The 17,350-nt window shown below is 35.9% G+C and overlaps 1 protein-coding gene across 2 annotated transcripts in view; it reads right to left on the bottom strand.

The window, feature by feature from the left end:
* Positions 1-8,894: 8,894 nt before the first annotated feature.
* Positions 8,895-17,350, bottom strand: part of LOC117341299 (retinol dehydrogenase 7-like) — a 31,163-nt gene continuing 22,707 nt past the window's right edge. For both annotated transcript variants that reach the window (XM_033903154.1, XM_033903155.1), the window contains exons 2-5: positions 13,764-14,092; positions 12,834-13,092; positions 11,212-11,375; positions 8,895-9,573 (exon numbers count right to left, since the gene is read on the bottom strand). In XM_033903154.1, the coding sequence (XP_033759045.1) occupies positions 9,344-9,573; positions 11,212-11,375; positions 12,834-13,092; positions 13,764-14,085 (975 nt within the window). In that variant the 5' untranslated portion in view covers positions 14,086-14,092 and the 3' untranslated portion in view covers positions 8,895-9,343. The remainder of the gene's footprint in view (positions 9,574-11,211; positions 11,376-12,833; positions 13,093-13,763; positions 14,093-17,350) is intronic.

Raw genomic sequence — 17,350 nt, 5'->3', positions numbered from 1 at the left:
TCTCTACTAAATCACCATGTTACTTACATAGTATACAAACTCTCTATACCAAAGTAAATACTCTCTACTAAATCACCATGTTACTTACATAAGTATACAAACTCTCTATACCAAAGTAAATACTCTCTACTAAATGCTATTTATATAAAGATGTATATACAATAACTGTCGGATACAGGGTTTTTATTGTTTGACACATTTATCATGCAATATTTTGCTGTTGACGTTATTTACACCCGTCGTTGTTGTATTTGACAATCTCCACAAGTGACTAGACATTACACGTAACTTTGTCAAATCTTGGTAGTTAAAACGCCCCCACTCACTAATCACATTTAATATTAGGGAAAAGGTGTTTGAATGTAGTTTTCCTACTCATTATTGCTGAATCAGCAGCTTTATTAACTTCTGTATTTTTGTGTGTTTTCTTGTTTATCTTTCACCCTTTTTTACTTAATGTATAAAAAACCCGTATACCAAAAAAATTACTTTTTTACGGGATTTTTAAACTTTATTTCCAAAAAATCCTTATTAAATCCCTTTTTTCCCTTTTTAAAAATTTTTTACCTAAAAAACTTATAAAAAACCTGTTTTTAATTATAAAAATTCAAACCAAATAAAATTTTTTTCAAAATTACCGTTTAAAATTTCCTTTTTCCTTTTTTAAAATTTCTTAAAAATTTTTTTTTAATATTAAAAAATTTTAAAAAAAATACCCTTTTAAATCCCTTTTTTCTCCCGTAAACCTTTTTCCAAAAAAATCCTTTAAAATGTTTTTTGGGGGTTTTTTTAAGTGGAAAGGGGGTTTTTTGGAACTTTTTTCCCCCCTTTTGGTTTTTAGAAACCCCCGGGGGGACAAAAAAAAACAAAGTAATTTTTTAAAAAGGGGTTAAAAACCCCCCTTCTTTTTTTAGAAAAGGGGGTTAAATTTTTTTTTCATTTTTTTAAAACACATTTAAAAGTTTTTTTTTTTTGTTTTTTTTTTGGATTTTTTTTTTAATATTTTTTACTTACATGACTTTTTTTAAAAAAAATTTTTTTTTTGATTAGTTAGTTGGGGGAAAAAATGTATAAGTTAAAAATTTTTTTTATTTAAAAATTTTTGTTACGGTAATTATTTTTAGTTAACTAAGTTACCGTTTTTCCTTTAAAATTTCGGTTTTTTCCTTTGACGGGGAAAATTTTTTATTTTTTTAAGGGGCCATGTTTTTTTCCTTCCCCGGAAACCTGGGCCGGGACAAACGTTGGGGGTTTTATTTTTGGCGGGTTTTAAGGGGACATGACTTTGGAAAAAAAAAAATACGGGTTTTCCCCCCATTGTTTTCAGGGAAAAAAGGGTACAATTTTTTTCCTTGGCAACCGTGAGGAACCGGGGAAACATTTCCCCAGGGTAATAGGGGTTCAAAAGGTTTTAAAAAACAATTTTATTTTAAAAATTTTGAAAAATAAAAAAGAATTTTTCCCTAGATAATTCCTTTTTTTATAAAATTTTATTTAAAAAAAAAGTTTATTTTTGAGGGAAAATTTTAAAAATTAAAATTAAAAATTTTTTTTTTTTTGGGGAAAATGGGTGTTTTTTTTTTAACCCCCGGGGGCCCTGTCAAAAAAAAAAACCCCCAACCGAAATTTTTTTAAAAATCCCTGAAGGGGTTTTGGGTTCGTTCAAAAACCCTGTGTTTATTTAAGGGGAAATTGTTTAGGAAAAGATAAAAGGGGAAAAATTAAAGGGGTTTAATCCCGAAACCGGTAAAAAGATTTGTTTAATCTTTGAAAATTTCCTGTGTTATGAAAAAAACCTTTTGTTAAAACTGTTAAACGGGAAAAAAAAATAAAACTGACGAAAAAACCGGGTTTGAGGTTTTTCCGTTTTTCATTTAATAAAATTTTAAAGTTATTTTTTTAAAATTTTAAACGGTTTTTTTTTTGGTGACGTAATGTATTTAAAGTGGGGGGTTTTTTTTAAGGGAGAAAGATTTAAAACGGGAAAATTTTTTTTTAAAGCAGTGACTAAAAATTTTTTGCAGGGGGGTTTTTTTAAAAAACTACAATAAATTTTAAATTTTAAGGGCGAATTTTTTTTCGGGGATTTTTTTTTATTTTAAAAAGTATGAGAAAATTTTTTAAAAAAGGGGGGGAAAAAAAATTTTTAAATACAAGGGGGGGGGGGGTATTTTTTTTCGGGACGAAAAGTTTTTTTCCCCGGGGCAATTTTTTTTGAAAAGATTTTTAAATTTTAAAAAGACGTTTTTAAAAAATTTTCAATTTGGGACTTTTTTTTAAAATTTGTTGTGAAACATCATTGGGGGAGGGCAATTATATTTTACATAAATAAGGCTGATATGACCCAAAAGGCCCAAGTGGCAGTCCCCAAAGGGGGAAATTTGTCGAATTGTTGCTTTAAAACCCTACTCCTTTTTAACCCTTGGGTGGATTACATCCGAATTTGGTTTGAAACATCATTAGGGGAGGGCTATCTTATTTCAAATGAATGCGGCTAGTGTGGCCCCTGGGGAGACAGAGGCGAGGCCCCAAAACGGGAACTTAGCCAAAATTTTGCTTAAAAATGCTTCTCCTTCTTAATGCCTTAATTGATTACAACCATATTTAGTATGAAACATCATCGGGAAAGGGCAATCCTAATCAATATAAATGAGACTTGTCCCACCCATGGGGACAGAGGGACTTGACCCAAAAATGGTAACTTGGCTGAAATTTGGCTTTTAAGATGTTGCTTCTCCTTTTTCCAACATTGATAAAAACCACATTTGATCTGAAACATAACTGGCTGCGTATAGATAATTTATGGTAATGATGCTGGATTGAGGGGTGTGTCCCTGCTGTAAGTGTTTGATTGAGGGGTGTGTCCCTGCTATTAGTGTTTGATTGAGGGGTGTGTCCCTGCTGTAAGTGTTTGATTGAGGGGTGTGTCCCTGCTGTAAGTGTTTGATTGAGGGGTGTGTCCCTGCTGTACGTGTTTGTCAGATGACCGTTAAGGCCCATGGGCCTCTTGTTCCTATTCAAGATGTATTTTAGTTTTCTTAAAGCTGCTATATATTTAGTAGTTTTATTTAAAATGTCTTCAATGTGGGAATTCCATGTACCACTGCTATTCATAACTACACTTAATTGTTTGCGTTGTTAACAACATGGATTGGCGTATTATCGAAAAGAGATTGTGGGTTAGAAGGTATAGTTGTGTTAGAAATCAAGAGTATTTCGGTTTTAGTAGAATTAAAGTTCATTAGCTTTTACCAAAGATTTATTTGTTCCATGTCAAAGTTTACTACTTTTTTAATGTCGAGAAATTTTTTAGAAGAATGTGTCAGTGCGGTGTCATCGGCAAAGAGCCTAGTAATAGATAGAAGTGTATTAGATATATCGTTTATATATATCAAGAAAAGAAGTGGCCCTAGAACGGATCCCTGGGGAACTCCAGCTTTGATGCATACTTGCGAAGAAATAGTATTTTGTAGAACAACTGATTGACGTCTATTAGTTAAATAGTTTTTTAGCCATTCCAAAAGTTGGCCTCTTATCCCGTATTTTTCTAGTTTTATTAGGAGACCATTATGCCAAAGTCTATCGAAGGCTTTAGAAAAGTCGCAGAAAACATAAACAGTATATTCATGGTTTTCCAAGGCAAGAAGTATGTTATGATAAAGTTCGATTAGTTGGTGAGTAGTAGACTGGTTAAGTAGGAATCCAGATTGTAGATTGTAGAGAAGTTTGTTCCCAAAAAGATAGTTATAAATATGTTTATGGATAATTAGTTCGAAGAGTTTGCCAAGACAGCTAAGAAGTGATACAGGTCTATAGTTGTTAGCCAGTTCAGGTTGTCTTTTATTTAATTGGTGTGACATGGGCTAGCTTCCATGAATCGGGAAATACAGACGTACGAAGGGATTCGTTGAATATAAGGGTGAGAGATTTGGTTATTTCCGAGGTTAATATTTTCATCATCTTATACTAATACCGTCAGGACCAGTGGCTTAATTAATGTCGAGGGTATACATTGTATAAGCAACCTCTTGTTCGCTTATAATAATTTCAGACAGGGATGTGTCAGTCTGGGTTTCAAAGTAGGGTGTATCATCGTCAGGGTCGTCTAAGTCAGAAACAGGTTTTAAAAAGTTATTAAGAATATTGGATTTCTCATAGTTGTCCGAGGTAAGGCAATTAGTTGTTGGGTCACGCAAAGGAGGAAGAGTAGTAATGGTATTACCTTTCAATTGTATTTAATTTCAGACTATGGTGATTAACTCTTATAAAATGCTTCCTTAATCTATTTTTACGCTTTATTTCCCTTCTTAGTTGACCGTTCATCCATGGTTTGTCGTTTTTGTTCACGGTTATGGTCTTTATGGATAGAAATGGTAGGAAATTAATTGAAGGAGACTGCTAATAGACATATTTGATTTTAACACATGTATAATTGTCAGGTAGCCAGGATGACGTGAATAGACATAAAAAGACGTGTTATAGATGGAAATGGGAGAAAGCCGATCGTAGGGGACAGTGATTATAGAACAAAGTAAATACAGACATAGTTATACAAAGAAAAGTAAATAGCGGAGGGGATCATCAAAGAGATAAAAAATGAAAGTATAAGATGTGGTTCTTACAAGTACTAATACTCAGGACATCGGAATTAACAATAATTATAATGTACAAAAGTGTTATGGATATACATTCTATCAACAAGGCTGGGCGTGGCTAGCACAGGTAACAAGGCTGGGCGTTGCTAGTACAGGTAACAAGGCTGGGCGTGGCTAGTACAGGTAACAAGGCTGGGCGTGGCTAGCACAGGTAACAAGGCTGGGCGTGGCTAGTACAGGTAACAAGGCTGGGCGTGACTAGTACAGGTAACAAGGCTATGCGTGGCTAGCACAGGTAACAAGGCTGGGCGTGACTAGTACAGGTAACAAGGCTATGCGTGGCTAACACAGGTAACAAGGTTATGCGTGGCTAGTACAGGTAACAAGGCTGGGCGTGGCTAGCACAGGTAAAAAGACTAGGCGTGGCTAGCACAGGTAACAAGGCTGGGCGTGGCTAGCACAGGTAAAAAGACTAGGCGTGGCTAGCACAGATAACAAGGTTAGGCGTGGCTAGTACAGGTTACAAGGCTGGGCGTGGCTAGCACAGGTAAAAAGACTAGGCGTGGCTAGCACAGATAACAAGGCTGGGCGTGACTAGTACAGGTAACAAGGCTGGGCGTGGCTAGTACAGGTAACAAGGCTGGGCGTGACTAGTACAGGTAACAAGGCTAGGCGTGGCTAGTACAAGTAAACAGGATGGGCGTGGCTAGTACAGGTAAAAAGGATTGGCGTGGCTAGCACAGGTAACAAGGCTAGGCGTGGCTAGCACAGGTAAAAAGGATGGGCGTGGCTAGTACAGGTAACAAGGCTGGGCGTGGCTAGCACAGGTAACAAGGCTGGCCGTGGCTAGTACAGGTAACAAGGCTGGCCGTGGCTAGTACAGGTAACAAGGCTAGGCGTGGCTAGTACAGGTAACAAGGCTAGGCGTGGCTAGTACAGGTAACAAGGCTGGCCGTGGCTAGTACAGGTAACAAGGCTAGGCGTGGCTAGTACAGGTAACAAGACGCACCATATCCAATATACTTTTCGTACATGTATATAGCCTGACTATATATCTCGTACAATCAATATACAAACATAACCTGGTATATCATACTGTTATACACATATTTCCTTTGATATCATATTCAGTGTGCGAATATCAAAGTATTTATATTCAATACAAGAATATTTCTGATAATTTCGTTTATACAGGTATGTGTTACCCGTTGTGTTTTTGTTCAGCATACAACATATATAACCTATTGTTTCATATGTTCAGTATATAAGTATTCTGTGATATTATAAATTTAATATACATGTTTTACCCGTTATTTCCGATTTTCTGATTTGGATTGTATGTACATGTAATACATTGTGTTCCATAAGCTTTTTTTCGTGTACTTGATTACAAATATGACACGTCAGATGCATAGCAAACAAAGGTACGTAATGCATTAAATCAGTCAGTCAGTCATTATTGCACAAAAATGATTTTCCAACTAATGAGTACCTACTTATATTCAACTGGCTATCAAGTAAAATTTGCATAATTTACAAGTCAAATTGTAATTTTAACTTCCCAGAGGGACTCTACATGGACGGTTACAAGTTTACGATACCATCGTACTGTTTGACGAGTACTTTATGGATTCAGATTGGACTCTGTAGAATATTCTACCGTCATTGGTCCAGAATGTGTGGGTTTTCCTATCTCTCTTGACTTTGGCTAGGCCACCGATGTTTTTTTGTCGAGTTTGGATCAGGTCCTCTGTTATAAATACATGTGCACTGCTAGCCTGGAGATTGTTTAGTTTTATTCTAGTGTGGCGGGACTGGACTGGGTCGATCATCGGTGACCAGGTAGCTCAATTGGTAGAGCATCCGGCTAGTGTTCGGAGGTCCCGGGTTCGAACCCCGGTCTGGGCGCTACATTTTCTCCTCTCCTGTTACACTAGCTTGGTAAACCTTGTTTTTCAATTCCCAATTATAAAATCTGCAGATTATCTGTGCTTTCCCTTGACGGATTTCGCCGATTGTGTGTGACCGGTTAATGTCATCTTTGGAGTTGTTAACCCCAATTTTGATGCATATTTCAACGACTTTGTCATCGGTGATTTGCTTTTCACTGTCTGTCATGGGCACTCCATGAAATCTGAGACTGGTTCACCTTCCTTATTGCTCTAAGTCTTCCAATTTAACTTTTCCTTGTAGGAAATCATTAGATTTGGTGGTAGTCTCAATTTTATCGGTCAACGTTCGGATTTGATCTATGAATGGAGTCAATGCTGTAGTAATATGTTGATTAATAGCAGGCCCGAGTGTCGTTACTAAACTAGGGACTAATACACGAATACAGTCAGGAGAGGTTACGGATCCATGTGTAAGTTGGGTCAGGTTGACGGGATCACCTTGGTTAGTGATCGTGGTGTCCATTTATGTGTGTTTGGTGGAGATGGTCTTCTGCGTGAGGATACTGGTAGGGTGGCAATCAATGATTCTGGACTAATAATGTCTTGTATCTTACGTTTTGGAACGACAGAAGGAGTATATAATAAACTGGCCATGGGCTATAACACGGCTGGGTTTGTGTAACTGGCCATGGGCTATAATACGGCTGGGTTTGTGTAACTGGCCATGGGCTATAATACGGCTGGGTTTGTGTAACTGGCCATGGGCTATAATACGGCTTCGTTTGTGTAACTGGTCATGGGCTATAACACGGCTGGGTTTGTGTAACTGACCATGGGCTATAACACGGCTGGGTTTGTGTAACTGGCCATGGGTTATAATACGGCTGGGTTTGTGTAACTGGTCATGGACTATAATACGGCTGGGTTTGTGTAACTGGCCATGGGCTATAATACGGCTTGGTTTGTGTGTCTGGCCATGGGTTATAATACGGCTGGGTTTGTGTAACTGGCCATGGGCTATAATACAGCTGGGTTTGTGTAACTGGTCATGGGCTATAATACCGCTGGGTTTGTGTAACTGGCCATGGGCTATAATACGGCTGGGTTTGTGTAACTGGCCATGGGCTATAATACGGCTGGGTTTGTGTAACTGGCCATGGGCTATAATACGGCTGCGTTTGTGTAACTGGTCATGGGCTGTAATACGACTGGGTTTGTGTAACTGGCCATGGGCTATAATACAGCTGGGTTTGTGTAACTGGTCATGGGCTATAATACGGCTGGGTTTGTGTAACTGGCCATGGGCTATAATACGGCTGGGTTTGTGTAACTGGCCATGGGCTATAATACAGCTGGGTTTGTGTAACTGGTCATGGATGATTACACATTAAACCATTTGTAATTTATGATAGATTGTCTTTTCGCTTCTCTTTTCTATGAATTACGTTGAAAAAATAATTGTGAAATTTTGCATGTTATATAGATCTATTACGTGTGATGATTATAATTCTCATATTTTCAGGCATTCCACATGTGAGAACAGTTTTAAAAACAAAACAACATAAAACAATTTTTTTTTTAAATCACACACACAAATTCCTGTGACAACGCGTTCCTTCACACGCATCAAAATCTCTCAGCAAAATGTAATTTTTATTTCTCTAGTTATAACGACCGATTCAAATATGAAAAAAAATAAAAATACGAAAAAGCATCACTTCTAAAATGAAGAGGTCTCGATCTAATTTTGTCCATCACACATACAATGAATACAGAAATGAACCTATTATAACACACTGACCTCTTTACTTCAGGGGAAGTAACTCTTACTCGAAAAACTTTTAACACTGGCGAAACTTTACATAAAGAATTTATGATTTTACTATTTTTGGTTTCTTTCATCAATGTTGAGGATATATCCTGGTCCACATGTTTAATTAAGCAATCACCACGGTGACCATTCCAGCACTGTCTTCTACGGACAACAAGACGGATACAGACAAATATTTCGCTGGCTATAAAACAGAAAAATGGGGCGGGGAGGGGGGGGGGGGGGGGGGGGGGGGGGGGATAAAAATAAATACAAACAAATAAGAGTCTGTTTAATATATCGAATGTATTGTTCGCACAACCGGAAAAAAATCTAAATTACAAAAAACTATTCGATTTTCTATATATTTAATAAAGCAAAATTTGTTGAATGTTTTTATAGTGTTTAATTGTTTATGAGCGAATCTTGCAAAGGATCAGAATGATTAATATTTATCAATCAAATGATTATATATTTATTTTGATAGATGTGCTATGTCGGCGATTAACAATAAGAGACAACTCAAAATGTACGTGTTACGGAACAGAAGTCACAACTTCAACATATTGCGTTGTGGTTTTCGTTTCCAAACAGATGAAAAATAAATACAAACAAATAAGAGTCTGTTAAATATATCGAATGTATTGTTCGCACAACCGGAAAAAAAATCTAAATTACAAAAAGCTATTCGATTTTCTATATATTTAATAAAGCAAAATTTGTTGAATGTTTTTGTAGTGTTTAATTGTTTATGAGCGAATCTTGCAAAGGATCAGAATGATTAATATTTATCAATCAAATGATTATATATTTATTTTGATAGATGTGCTATGTCGGCGATTAACAATAAGAGACAACTCAAAATGTACGTGTTACGGAACAGAAGTCACAACTTCAACATATTGCGTTGTGGTTTTCGTTTCCAAACAGATGAAGCATTAACGATCTCGTTACTTCTTCTTCTGACATCACTTCCTGTTCTGACATCACTTCCTCTTCTGACATCACTTCTGACATCACTTCTGACGTCACTTCCTCTTCTGACATCACTTATGACATCCGGCCGGTATGGGGAACTTAAACAATGCCGCCACTAGGCGGTCGCCTATCCACTCCGGCAGAGTCCATATCAGACGGAACACAACGTTAGCGTCGAAACCTACAACGTATCTAGCTCGGGGATACACGGCGGTCAACGCATGCATGTAGGCGTCCACCACCTTGTACGTATCAGACGATAAAGCAGCACTAATACCCTCCTTGGCACCTTTCATCACTAAAACAACAAAACGAAAGATGACAATAGAACGAGTAAGATACAATAGTCTTTTATATCCGTCAACTAATGTCGGTATTTAACGATTTAGTGTTTACTCAAACGATATAGGGCTTCAACATCTCAATAGTGTCTACTCAAACGATATAGGGCTTCAACATCTTAATAGTGTGTACTCAAACGATATAGGGCTTCAACATCTCAATAGTGTCTACTCAAACGATATAGGGCTTCAACATCTCAATAGTGTCTACTCAAACGATATAGGGCTTCAATATCTCAATAGTGTCTACTCAAACGATATAGGGCTTCAACATCTCAATAGTGTCTACTCAAACGATATAGGGCTTCAACATCTCAATAGTGTCTACTCAAACCATGCAGGGCTTCAACATCGTAATAGTGTCTACTCAAACGATACAGGGCTTCAACATCTCAATAATGTCTACTCAAAGAATGTAGGGCTTCAACATCTCAATAGTGTCTACTCAAACGATATAGGGCTTCAACATCTCAATAGTGTCTACTCAAAGAATGTAGGGCTTCAATATCTCAATAGTGTCTACTCAAACGATATAGGGCTTCAACATCTCAATAGCGTCTACTCAAACGATACAGGGCTTCAACATCTCAATAATGTCTACTCAAAGAATGTAGGGCTTCAACATCTCAATAGTGTCTACTCAAACGATATAGGGCTTCAACATCTCAATAGTGTCTACCCAAACGATATAGGGCTTCAACAACTCAATAGTGTCTACTCAAACGATATAGGGCTTCAACATATCAATAATGTCTACTCAAACGATACAGGGCTTCAACATCTCAATAGTGTGTACTCAAACGATAAAGGGAGTATGCATACCTGACTGCTTCTGTGAAATGTGAGTTTCCAATAGAGAGTAGCTGGAAATTACTATATTGACAGTCGTTGGATATTTCTATATTGACATTACATGTAGTTTGATATTTCTATATTGACAGTAGTTTGATATTTCTATATTGACAGTCGTTGGATATTTGTATATTGACAGTCGTTGGATATTTCGTTATTGACAGTCGTCGGATATTTCTATATTGACAGTCGTTGGATACTTCTATATTGACAGTCGTCGGATATTTCTATATTGACAGTCGTTGGATATTTCTATATTGACAGTCGTTGGATATTTCTATATTGACAGTCGTCGGATATTTCTATATTGACAGTCGTTGGATATTTCTATATTGACAGTCGTCGGATATTTCTATATTGACAGTCGTTGGATATTTCTATATTGACAGTCGTTGGATATTTCTATATTGACAGTCGTCGGATATTTCTATATTGGCAGTCGTTGGATATTTCTATATTGACAGTCGTTGGATATTTCTATATTGACAGTCGTCGGATATTTCTATATTGACAGTCGTTGGATATTTCTATATTGACAGTCGTTGGATATTTCTATATTGACAGTCGTCGGATATTTCTATATTGACAGTCGTTGGATATTTCTATATTGACGGTCGTTGGATATTTCTATATGAACAGTAGCTGGGTATTTCTTAATCAACTGTAGTTATTTTTTCTATACTGCAGTACATTTAGTATAGGAACTTAATTTGACAGTGATGTACTTTGTTATCATCACATACCTTCGTCGACGTAATGTTCACCATAAAATTCCTTTCGTTCGTCGTCCATCGCTTGGAACGATGATCTCATGCTCCTTCCGAAGCTTTCTAGGTCGACGATACCGGTGTTGAAGAAACCCGGCTCAATGATGTGAACGCTTACCCCACACTTATATAACTGGTATCTAAAATACGTATAAAGAAACGAGGTTATATATCAAAAACGCAACTGACATTATCTCCCGTATATAAAGAACATATTATCATTGTTTCACCGTATACGAATACCCTAACCCGTACATAAACGGTTAAAAGAGATATGATATACAGAAAAGTATCACCAAAGGATTGACGGATGGACGCTAACCCCACACTTATATAACTGGTATCTAAAATACGTATAAAGAAATGAGATTATATATCTAAAACGCAACTGACGTTATTTTCGGTACATACGGAACTAATGTCCATTGTTTCACCGTATACGAATACCCTAACCCGTACATAACCGGATAAAAGAGATATGATATACATAAAATCGTCACTGACGGACACACGGATGAAAACGTTCCCATATAAACCCTACATGTTATAGACGTTCGGAAGTTAGTATATAAACCCTACTTGTTATAGACGTTCGGAAGTTAGTATATAAACCCTACTTGTTATAGACGTTCGGAAGTTAGTATATAAACCTTACTTGTTATAGACGTTCGGAAGCTAGTATATAAACCCTACTTGTTATAGACGTTCGGAAGCTAGTATATAAACCCTACTTGTTATAGACGTTCGGAAGCTAGTATATAAACCCTACTTGTTATAGACGTTCGGAAAATGGTATATAAACCCTACGTGTTATAGACGTTCGGAAGTTAGTATACAAACCCTACTTGTTATAGACGTTCGGAAGCTAGTATATAAACCCTACATGTTATAGACGTTCGGAAGCTAGTATATAAACCCTACTTGTTATAGACGTTCGGAAGTTAGTATGTAAACCCTACCTGTTATAGACATTCGGAAGTTAGTATATAAAGTATATAAACCCTACATGTTATAGACGTTCGGAAGTTAGTATATAAACCCTACATGTTATAGACGTTCGGAAGCTAGTATATAAACCCTACATGTTATAGACGTTCGGAAGTTAGAATATAAACCCTACTTGTTATAGACGTTCGGAATCTAGTATATAAACCCTACCTGTTATAGACGTTCGGAAGCTAGTATATAAACCCTACATGTTATAGACGTTCGGAAGTTAGAATATAAACCCTACTTGTTATAGACGTTCGGAAGCTAGTATATAAACCCTACTTGTTATAGACGTTCGGAAGCTAGTATATAAACCCTACATGTTATAGACGTTCGGAAGTTAGAATATAAACCCGACTTGTTATAGACGTTCGGAAGCTAGTATATAAACCCTACTTGTTATAGACGTTGGGAAGCTAGGATATAAACCCTACATGTTATAGACGTTCGGAAGTTAGAATATAAACCCTACTTGTTATAGACGTTCGGAAGCTAGTATATAAACCCTACCTGTTATAGACGTTCGGAAGCTAGTATATAAACCCTACTTGTTATAGACGTTCGGAAGTTAGCATGTAAAGTAAGTAAATGTACAGTAGTTCCATTACCTTAGACAATCACAAAAACCTTCTGCACCGAACTTTGAGACGACATAGGGGGCATGTACTAGGGCAACTCTTCCCATGATGCTTGTGATGTTGACAATACGACCTTTAGCCTTTCTCACCAATGGCAGAAACACATTCGTCACGTTTATCATTCCGTACAAGTTGACGTCATTGCATTTCCGGTAGTTATCAACCGTCTGCCATTCCACCTGTGACCCATTTCCGGCGATACCGGCATTGTTTACAACGCCCCAAAGCCCTGATAACGACAAAGCAACACGTGTTAATCTACTGATGTTATGTCACTGTTAACAACCAAACAACACGTGATAATCTACTGATGTTACGTCACTGTTAACAACCAAACAACACGTGTTAATCTACTGATGTTACGTCACTGTTAACGACCAAACAACACGTGTTAATCTACTGATGTTACGTCACTGTTAGCAACCAAACAACACGTGTTAATCTACTGATGTTATGTTACTGTTAACAACCAAACAACACGTGTTAATCTACTGATGTTACGTCACTGTTAACAACCAAACAACACGTGTTAATCTACTGATGTTACGTCACTGTTAACAACCAAACAACACGTGTTAATCTATTGATGTTTCGTCACTGTTAACAACCAAACAACACGTGTTAATCTATTGATGTTACGTCACTGTTAACAACCAAACAACAGGTGTTAATCTACTGATGTTACGTCACTGTTAACTACCAAACAACACGTGTTAATCTACTGATGTTATGTCACTGTTAACAACTAAACAACACGTGTTAATCTATTGATTCAGACGTCACTTTTTAGAACCAAACTTTCGCCGAGAGTAATAAACTAGACTCTGAGTATCAACTTGCTTGTGATATCTGAACACTGATCCTACTCCTTCAACAGATGGATACTAAGGTTTAACTTACCTTTGCCTTTCGGAAGTATCTTTCTTACTTCAGCGCATGCTCTGAGAATGCTGTCTTCCTTGGTTACGTCAAGTTCCATAGTAACCAGACGATCAGATGTCGCCTTGTTTAAGTCACTAAGTCCTTTAGAGGTAAGACAACCAGCGAATACATTCATACCCAGAGAATCCAGCCTCTTGGCCAGCATGTTTCCGAATCCCGTGTCACATCCGGTAATAAATACGTACCGATCCGATAAGTTTCCCAGTCTAAGGCTCCGTATAATCCATCTCGCGGCCAGGAACACGACCAACAGTGCTACACACACGAGTAGATAGGACATGTTCAACCTGCAGTGAAATCAATTACTCCAGGAAAAAATACTTAATTGAAATCAGAGCGATACCTTTATCAATCTATCAAGGAATGATACATTTGATAAAGAATGGTCAGCGGCACAGGGAACGATGGAGCTGTTGTCGAAATGTATCTAGATATTGTTGTAATGTATCTAGATGTTGTAATGTATCTAAATGTTGTTGTAATGTATCTAGATGTCGTAATGTATCTAGATGTTGTAATGTATCTAGATGTTGTAATGTATCTAGATGTTGTTGTAATTTATCTAGATGTCGTAATGTATCTAGATGTTGTAATGTATCTAGATGTTGTAATGTATCTAGATGTTGTCGTAATGTATCTAGATGTTGTCGTAATGTATCTAGATGTTGTAATGTATCTAGATGTTGTCGTAATGTATCTAGATGTTGTAATGTATCTAGATGTTGTAATGTATCTAGATGTTGTCGTAATGTATCTAGATGTTGTAATGTATCTAGATGTTGTAATGTATCTAGATGTTGTCGTAATGTATCTAGATGTTGTAATGTATCTAGATGTCGTAATGTATCTAGATGTTGTAATGTATCTTGATGTTGTCGTAATGTATCTAGGTGTCGTAATGTATCTAGATGTTGTCGTAATGTATCTAGATGTTGTCGTAATGTATCTACATGTTGTTGTAATGTATCTAGATGTTGTCGTAATGTATCTAGATGTTGTAATGTATCTAGATGTTGTTGTAATGTATCTAGATGTTGTCGTAATGTATCTACATGTTGTTGTAATGTATCTAGATGTTCTCGTAATGTATATAGATGTTGTTGTAATGTATCTAGATGTTGTCGTAATGTATCTACATGTTGTAATGTATCTAGATGTTGTCGTAATGTATCTAGATGTTGTTGTAATGTATCTAGATGTTGTCGTAATGTATCTAGATGTTGTAATGTATCTAGATGTTGTCGTAATGTATCTAGATGTCGTAATGTATCTAGATGTTGTAATGTATCTAGATGTTGTCGTAATGTATCTAGATGTTGTCGTAATGTATCTAGATGTTGTTGTAATGTATCTAGATGTTGTCGTAATGTATCTACATGTTGTTGTAATGTATCTAGATGTTGTTGTAATGTATCTAGATGTTGTAATGTATCTAGATGTTGTTGTAATGTATCTAGATGTTGTAATGTATCTACATGTTCTCGTAATGTATATAGATGTTGTAATGTATCTAGATGTTGTCGTAATGTATCTAGATGTTGTAATGTATCTAGATGTTGTTGTAATGTATCTAGATGTTGTCGTAATGTATCTACATGTTGTTGTAATGTATCTAGATGTTCTCGTAATGTATCTACATGTTGTTGTAATGTATCTAGATGTTGTTGTAATGTATCTAGATGTTGTCGTAATGTATCTAGATGTTGTCGTAATGTATCTAGATGTTGTCGTAATGTATCTAGATGTTGTAATGTATCTAGATGTTGTAATGTATCTAGATGTTGTAATGTATCTAGATGTTGTTGTAATGTATCTAGATGTTGTTGTAATGTATCTAGATGTTGTAATGTATCTAGATGTTGTTGTAATGTATCTAGATGTCGTAATGTATCTAGATGTTGTCGTAATGTATCTAGATGTTGTTGTAATGTATCTAGATGTTGTCGTAATGTATCTAGATGTTGTCGTAATGTATCTAGATGTTGTCGTAATGTATCTAGATGTTGTCGTAATGTATCTAGATGTTGTCGTAATGTATCTAGATGTTGTAATGTATCTAGATGTTGTCGTTATGTATCTAGATATTGTTGTAATGTATCTAGATATTGTCGTAATGTATCTAGATATTGTTGTAATGTATCTAGATATTGTCGTAATGTATCTAGGTGTTGTAATGTATCTAGATGTTGTCGTAATGTATCTAGATGTTGTCGTAATGTATCTAGATGTTGTAATGTATCTAGATGTTGTAATGTATCTAGATGTTGTAATGTATCTAGATGTTGTAATGTATCTAGATGTTGTAATGTATCTAGATGTTGTCGTAATGTATCTAGATGTTGTCGTAATGTATCTAGATGTTGTCGTAATGTATCTAGATGTTGTTGTAATGTATCTAGATGTTGTCGTAATGTATCTAGATGTTGTCGTAATGTATCTAGATGTTGTCGTAATGTATCTAGATGTTGTCGTAATGTATCTAGATGTTGTCGTAATGTATCTAGATGTTGTCGTAATGTATCTAGATGTTGTCGTAATGTATCTAGATGTTGTCGTAATGTATCTAGATGTTGTCGTAATGTATCTAGATGTTGTAATGTATCTAGATGTTGTCGTAATGTATCTAGATATTGTTGTAATGTATCTAGATATTGTCGTAATGTATCTAGATATTGTTGTAATGTATCTAGATATTGTCGTAATGTATCTAGGTGTTGTAATGTATCTAGATGTTGTCGTAATGTATCTAGATGTTGTCGTAATGTATCTAGATGTTGTAATGTATCTAGATGTTGTAATGTATCTAGATGTTGTAATGTATCTAGATGTTGTAATGTATCTAGATGTTGTAATGTATCTAGATGTTGTCGTAATGTATCTAGATGTTGTCGTAATGTATCTAGATGTTGTCGTAATGTATCTAGATGTTGTTGTAATGTATCTAGATGTTGTCGTAATGTATCTAGATGTTGTCGTAATGTATCTAGATGTTGTCGTAATGTATCTAGATGTTGTCGTAATGTATCTAGATGTTGTTGTAATGTATCTAGATGTTGTAATGTATCTAGATGTTGTCGTAATGTATCTAGATGTTGTAATGTATCTAGATGTTGTAATGTATCTAGATGTTGTCGTAATGTATCTAGATGTTGTAATGTATCTAGATGTCGTAATGTATCTAGATGTTGTCGTAATGTATCTAGATGTTGTAATGTATCTAGATGTTGTAATGTATCTAGATGTTGTCGTAATGTATCTAGATATTGTTGTAATGTATCTAGATATTGTCGTAATGTATCTAGATGTTGTAATGTATCTAGATCTTGTCGTAATGTATCTAGATGTTGTAATGTATCTAGATGTTGTCGTAATGTATCTAGATATTGTCGTAATGTATCTAGATGTTGTTGTAATGTATCTAGATGTTGTAATGTATCTAGATGTTGTTGTAATGTATCTACATGTCGTCGTAATGTATCTATATGTTGTAATGTATCTAGATGTTGTAATGTATCTAGATGTTGTCGTAATGTATCTAGATGTTC

The sequence above is a fragment of the Pecten maximus genome, chromosome 13, assembly GCF_902652985.1.
Source record: "Pecten maximus chromosome 13, xPecMax1.1, whole genome shotgun sequence".
Classification (NCBI taxonomy): Eukaryota; Metazoa; Mollusca; class Bivalvia; order Pectinida; family Pectinidae; genus Pecten; species Pecten maximus.
This window is presented reverse-complemented; position numbering and strand designations above follow the sequence as displayed.